Here is a 7,500-nt window from a genome sequence, read left to right as displayed (position 1 = left end):
GTATATAATAATTTACTATTATTCTTGAAAGTGCTATAATCTGACGGATTTTTATTTTGCAATACTAATATTGAGATACAAATGATAAATAATAAGTATATTGCTTATGCAAACTTTCAAATGCGATTGTCTCGTTTCCCTTTTTTTACCCTGGCTGCATAGCCCTAAACTATGAAAAAGGGGTATGGCTCACTGAAGTAGGTTCGGGAATGTCCATGCCACTTTTTATGATTTTTACTTTCATTTCTCACAGAAGACTAATGTAAAAACATTTTTTCTCCTTTTTTGTTTTTTAGAAAATGCTAAACTGTTGGAGTCTGTTACATCAATACTAGGTTGAAATTGGTGAAGATCAAGCCCCATTGCCAAAGCTCAAAAACTACTCTGGGATACTGCAGTGAGAAAGCTACATTCCACCTAAAAAAATTATTTATTCTTTTAAATACTTTAAATGAAAATCCCTTGACAAAAAAAAAAAAAAAAAAAAAAAAAATCATCATCCTATGGCCATTGAAAAAGTTATGGAAAAAAAAGGTGCACTGCAGAGGTCACTACTCAAAGGATAATGTTCCCAAACAAGAAGCAAGACGACATTGATTCTATGGCACTTCATACTTGAGAAGCATATCTATAGCCCTGGATATCTTAGCTTTTAACAACCTTTATTGGGAAGTCAGGATCAGCAGAATAAAATACATGATAGTTGACTTCACTGGGAACCTGTATTAACTTATCTCTTTAACTGGTATATTCACCTGCCTCCAGGTCAAAATCTTGGCCTTTTCTTCACTTGACATATATGAAAACGACACTTTTAAGTGTAGGAAGAAAATAAATGAAAAAGAAACTCCTAAAAATCTGAATTTTGGGTTGGAGGAACCCTGCATGCATTTTAACTGAGGATTGTTGGTAGTACTTTGCCTCATGGGTCTCTTGTTGGATGCAAGATGTCCACAGTGACAAGTGTAGTAGCAGTAGCAGTAATAGTAGGGTCATAGTAGTAGTAATGGCAGTAGTAATAGCAGAGTAATAGTAGTAGTAGTAGAGTAATAGTAGAGTTGTAGAAGTAGTAGTAGTGATACTAGTAGTAGTAGTAGTAGTAGTAGTAGTAGTAGTAGTAGTAGTAGTAGTAGTAGTAGTAGAAGTAGTAGTAGTAGTTGAGTAATAGTATAGTAGTAGTAGTAGTGGTGGTGGTAGCAATGGTAGTGGTGCCAGGTGGTGGAGGTGGTATTAGTGGTGGTTACCACCAGTAGTAGTAGTAGGTAGTAGTAGCAGTAGTAGTAGTAGTAGTAAGAGTAGTAGTAATAGTAGTAGTAATAGTAGTAGTAGTAGTAATAGTAGTAGTAATAGTAGTAGTAATAGTAGTTGTTGTAGTAGTAATAGTAGTAGTAATAGTAGTAGTAATAGTAGTAGTAGTAGTAGTAATAGTAGTAGTAGTAATAGTAGTAGTAGTAATAGTAGTAGTAGTAATTGTAGTAGTAATAGTAGTAGTAATAGTAATAGTAGTAGTAACAGTAATAGTAATAGTAGTAATAGTAGTAGTAATAGTAGTAGTAATAGTAGTAGTAGTAATAGTAGTAGTAATAGCAATAGTTGTAGTAATAGCAATAGTAGTAGTAATAGCAATAGTAATAGTAATAGTAGTAGTAATAGTAATAGTAGTAGTAATAGTAATAGTAGTAGTAATAGTAATAGCAATAGTAGCAGTAGTAGTAATAGCAATAGTAGCAGTAGTAGTAATAGCAATAGTAGTAGTAATAGTAATAGCAGTAGCAAAAGTAGTAGCAGTAGTAGTAGTAGTAGTAGTAATAGTAGTAGTAGTAGTAGTAGTAGTAGTAGAAGTAGTAGAAGTAGTAGAAGTAGTAGTAGTAGTAGTAGTAGTAATAGTAGTAGTAATAGTAGTAGTAATAGTTAATAGTAGTAGTAATAGTAGTAGTAATATTAATATTAATATTAATATTAATATTAATATTAATATTAATAGTAGTAGTAGTAGTAATAGTAGTAGTAATAGTAGTAGTAATAGTTAATAGTAGTAGTAATAGTAGTAGTAATATTAATATTAATATTAATATTAATATTAATATTAATAGTAGTAGTAGTAGTAATAGTAAAAGTAGTAAAAGAAGTAGCAGTAGTAGTAGTAGTAGTAGTAGTAGTAGTAGTAGTAGTAGTAGTAGTAGTAGTAGTAGTAGTAGTAGTAGTAGTACCAGTAATAGTAGTAGTAATAGTTTTTCACTATCCTGGTAAACAAAGTAATTCACAACCTCAACTTGATAATATTGCAACAAATTTCACAGTTAATTTTGAGCTGTTTTCTCTCTTACAATGATGATATCATTAATAATCAAAGAAGGCCATGTCTCTGAATTGCACTGTAAGTCACTGATTAGCATCCTCATTTGGGAATAGAAAGTCAAATCTACTTCCCTTTTCTTTTCTTTATTGGAAGAGAAAAGTATTTCTTTAGGACCCTAGAAAATGCTTTTAACAACAGGCAGTACTAGAACACAACATTTTAAAAGTTGCAGAAAATGAAAAAATAAAATAAATAAAATAAAAAAAAAGCCACATAGATCACATTAAATTTGCCACAGACACTGAATATAGCATCTGATCTATCTCTTAAATGAATCTCAAAAGAATTAACAATACTGCTGTTATAATGTTGTTCACTTTAGTGTAAAGGTGTTCCACAGGTACAGTGAGCTGTTAGTAATCCATCATCATTTAACTCTACAACACTGTCAATGTATGCATAGTGTTTATTCAGTCTTGAAGCAAATGCAAAGGAAAGTTGCCCATGCTGCTTATTTTGAGATAAAAAAATAAACATGCAATCTGAGAGTATTTAGCAACATACAACATCTGCTTAAATAGGAAGAGCAGCAGCTTTTAAATTACGAATTATGATAAAATGTGCAAGAATAAATAGCGTATGAAATTTCATGAAACAAAATCAAATCCAATAAAGGACTATGAAAGCAGCAAAGCTGACATTCTATTGTAATAAGGAAAGCATGAAAGATGCACCTTTGCAAAATTATGAGATGAAAGTATGGTACCTAACAGAAATGATGAACTATGAGTTTGATTCTCATATTAACAGACAAATATCTGAAATGAATGAATTGCCTGTAAGCCTAATTCTTTGAAAATTCCCTATGTTAGATGTATAAAAAAAAAACTAAGGAGGCAAACTAGATCACAATTTCTTTCTGTATCTTATGAGTCCTAAAACATTAAAATGTTTGACTACCTAAAGCAAAGAAATACAATGATCAGCCAATTACTTTTTTGCCAAACTAAAATATTGTTTCAAAAAGTAAAGAAAACAAAAGTAAAGGAAAGTAAATTAAAAAAAAAAAAAATCAGACTATGCCCTGTTGAGAGAAAGGAAAACTTGACGAAAATAGTCAACAAACTCCAAATATCTAACACTTGCATCTCAAATTGCACCTTGATACAGCTTTAAAGCCAAAATGACCAAAAACCTAAAGCAACATCCATCAAACTAATTTGACCTGTCCTTTCTTGTGATCGAAAAAATAATAAATAAAATAACGGTAATAATGAATAAAACAGCAACAGCAACAGCAACAACAAAAAAACAACAACAATATGAGTTCGAGTATGAGAGACATAATGGAATGTATAAGGCAATTCAGACAGTTACCATAAGGAATGCAGGTGAAGCAAGGGGTGCAGACATCAGCTGGTGTAGGGTTTGTAAATGATTATACAAGTAGGGGAGAAACAGACACAAAGAAAGGATACAATGTGTCTTCTACATGCATGCATTTATGAATGTTATTCATGCTGGACATAACATGTGAGAGAGAAAATGAGAGAGAGAGAGAGAGAGAGAGAGAGAGAGAGAGAGAGAGAGAGAGAGAGAGAGAGAGAGAGAGAGAGAGAGAGAGAGAATGTGTGTGTGTGTGTGTGTGTGTGTGTGTGTGTGTGTGTGTGTGTGTGTGTGTGTGTGTGTGTGTGTGTGTGTGTGTGTGTGTGTGTGTGTGCGCGCGTTTGCGTGTGCGTGTGCGTGTGCGTGTGCGTGTGCGTGTGCGTGTGTGTGTGCGTATGTATGTGTGTACTTGTGTATATGTGTATATGTGTATATGTATCTGTCTATGCATGTGTGTGCATGTGTGTGCATGTGTGTGCATGTGTGTGCATGTGTGTGCATGTATGTGCATGTATGTACATGTGTGTACATGTGTGTGTACATGTGTGTGTACATGTGTGTGTGTACATGTGTGTGTGTACATGTGTGTGTGTGTGTGTGTGTGTGTGTGTGTGTGTGTGTGTGTGTGTGTGTGTGTGTGTGTGTGTGTGTGTGTGTGTGTGTGAGTGTGTGTGTGTGTGTGAGTGTGTGAGTGTGTGAGTGTGTGAGTGTGTGTGTGTGTGTGTGTGTGTGTGTGTGTGTGTGTGTGTGTGTGTGTGTGTGTGTGTGTGTGTGTGTGCGTGTGCGTGTGCGTGTGCGTGTGCGTGTGCGTGTGCGTGTGCGTGTGCGTGTGCGTGTGAGTGTGAGTGTGAGTGTGTGTGTGTGAGTGTGAGTGTGTGAGTGTGTGAGTGTGTGAGTGTGTGAGTGTGTGTATGTAAGTATGTATGCGAGTCTGTGTGAATGTGTGAGTGTATGTAGGTATGTGCATGTGTATGCAAGTGTATGCATGTGTATGAATGTATCTATATGAGTATAAGTGTGCAGGTGTGTGTGTATGAATGAGTGTGTGATAAGCTGGTATTAAGTGTATATTTTGTCTGTTTATGTGTTCTTTTAAAAATCAGTAATTTGTTAAAGAAATGTTAATCTATGCTATTATCATTATATGAAAAATGCAATAAAAATGCAACTGTGCTTCTGTGAAAAATCCTCCACTTATGTTACGATGAATAAAATTAATGACAATTGTGCTGGTGAGTTCATAGAAAAAAATAATGGTAATAATAACAAGTTTAGTTTAGCTGCATAAAGGAAAGCTATATATATATAGATATAGATATATGAAGAAAAAAAAAAGTAAAAAAAAAAAGAAAAAAAAGAAAGAAAGTCTATACCAGAAAGCACCTCCGACAAACATACCTTATCTCATTGTTGATGGCATCTAGCTGTTCCTGGAGCATTAAAGCCAGAGTCTGAGCATCTGTGTGGTGTGATGGAGAGAGCATATCCATGTGGGAGAAGATGGACTCGGCATCCTCACCCTCGCCATCTGACAGCTCTCCGCCATCTCCGGCGAACGGCTGCTGGAGATGGCTTCCCCCCAGCTCCCATCCTCCACCACCCTGGGGAAAGACCGCAGCATGAACCTCTTCTAGTCATGCGTTTATGTCTCGCTTTATTTAGTCTAATCAATCATCTGTCTGGATTTGTATGTCTTTTTGTTTAATCCATAAATTGCAGAGTGCTTGCTTTGTGGATACTTGGCAATGTTCCTATGATTATGTTGCTCAAAGACTGTATCTAAGCAACGTTACCACTATGAAAAAGTACTAATATGGAGAAAAAACACCAACATGGTTATGAATCAATCAAGACAACCATGGGTATTACTAGACTGACTTGTACTCAAGAGGTACACAGCAATAGAACACTAAGCTACTGAAGATATATGGCAGAATATGGGTTAATTTCTCTATTGATTATCAATGTCTCAATCATATGTTTTTAGTTATAGTTTGTCTTTTTGTACTTGACTATAGTTTCATTTGTGTACTTACTCATGGACTGTAAACATAAACATCAATTTATATATTTGTTTCTGATTTTATATATCAAATCATGCATCTTTTGCATACATCAAACCATATAAACAAATATATATATAAATACACATATAAATAAAAAAAATAAATAAATATACATATACATATTTCCATTCTCTGCACGAATTTAAACAAGTACAACTAATATATGCCGGGAATATTATGAGAACAAAACCTTTCCATAATATTATTACCATACCTAAAGAAACTAACAAGAGGAAAGAGAAAGTGAAAAAGATAGAAGGCTGGAATACCTGCGCATTCTCCTCATCCAGTCCTCGTTTCTGTGAGGGTGGAGCGGAAGGAGCACGACGTGGGAGTGATCTGGAATCGAAGCTGGAGTGGGACGCACTGCGCACAAACTCCCCTCCCGTTGGAGAGAGGGACCTGTTCCACACAAGAGGAGACCATGCACTTAGTCCATGTGCTTTCCCACTGGGATACAATTCTTTGACGTGAATCATGTATCTTTTCCATTATTAATATTACTTAAATTATGAAGGTGAAAAAAACCTGCAGGGATACATTTACGACTACAAGCAGAAAGAAACAAATCTGTAAACAGTATACATTTAACTCTAACCAAGAAGGTAGTGGTTATTAATGATATTCTACAAACACATTGAAAGAGACAGATTTACTACACTTTTACTGGATATAATTATTTTATTGCTTAGCATTTCCTGGGAATTTATGAAATAACTAAATCATGTTTTTGGCTTTATTCTTCAAAGAAACAACTATCTAAATTTACTTGCAACCCTGCTTCACACTCTGATAAAAAAAAAAAAAAAAAATTATTTGATTTCATCTTCTTTACATTTCACAAAATACATTTTTGACAATATCACAATCCCTTTTCAATGCAGCAAGATCAGCACAGTATAACTTCATGAATGAGTGTACACATGAGCAGAAGCATTTTCCTAAAATGAATAAGATGTGCTCCAAGTGTATATTTTTGGTCAGGTGTTTCCATAACAAGCCACCACGTCTTTTTCATGTTCGGCAGAAAAGGAATGAATGAGAGTGAAAAACTTCGTACAAAGCAAGAGATGTTACTGACATATTCTCTTGTTCTATCTTTTTCAGAGTCCCATATGCTTCTGATGGAGGTATAACAACAAAACACGCCAAGTGCATCTTTATGTTCTGTGAAGTTATCCTTTCACATTCATACCTTTTTTTAATTGTTTTTTATGAACTCTGTTTCTTTTCTATTATTTTTGGTTTTACTTCTAAGCACTACTGAGTGGTACTGGATCCCTCTATCCTTCAACATATGCGAGACACTAATAAACTAAAAAATGTTCATCCATCTTCAGTGAAAAAAGTGAGTAACATCAATGACAAATAAAATTAGGGCAAAGTCTCTAAATACAAATTAATTTTAATTTTCTCAGAATTTCCCCTCCAACTAGCTCTATTTATATTGCATTCTTCCTCACTGAAACTCACTCCTGTTCTGCTGTGAATAGTGCATCATTTATATAAAGTAGTGTATGAAACTATCTACAATATACATTGTAATCAAAAGATGATACAAAGTTGAGAGAACTAATACTTTTTCATCTTTATTCTAATTCAGAGCTAGAGTTTATACATGCGCTTTGTATACTGACAAAGTAATCAATGGATATCTTTCATTCTGCGCTTGAATAACTCTCAGTCTTCAGATTATTTGCTTTCTTTTATTTTGTTTGTAATTATGTGCAACCAGACACTTGAACTAGG

General features: G+C 34.3%; 1 protein-coding gene across 1 annotated transcript in view; it reads right to left on the bottom strand.

The window, feature by feature from the left end:
* Positions 1 to 7,500, bottom strand: part of LOC125028655 (liprin-alpha-2-like) — a gene marked incomplete at its 5' end in the record, with an annotated part of 63,401 nt that overhangs the window by 29,458 nt on the left and 26,443 nt on the right. The window contains 2 exon segments of the mRNA XM_047618133.1: positions 5,084 to 5,286; positions 6,021 to 6,153. Of these exon segments, the coding sequence (XP_047474089.1) occupies positions 5,084 to 5,286; positions 6,021 to 6,153 (336 nt within the window).

This window comes from Penaeus chinensis, chromosome 1, assembly GCF_019202785.1.
Source record: "Penaeus chinensis breed Huanghai No. 1 chromosome 1, ASM1920278v2, whole genome shotgun sequence".
In the NCBI taxonomy this organism is placed as follows: domain Eukaryota; kingdom Metazoa; phylum Arthropoda; class Malacostraca; order Decapoda; family Penaeidae; genus Penaeus; species Penaeus chinensis.
Note: the sequence above shows the minus strand (reverse complement) of the source record. Positions and strands in the feature narration are given on the sequence as shown.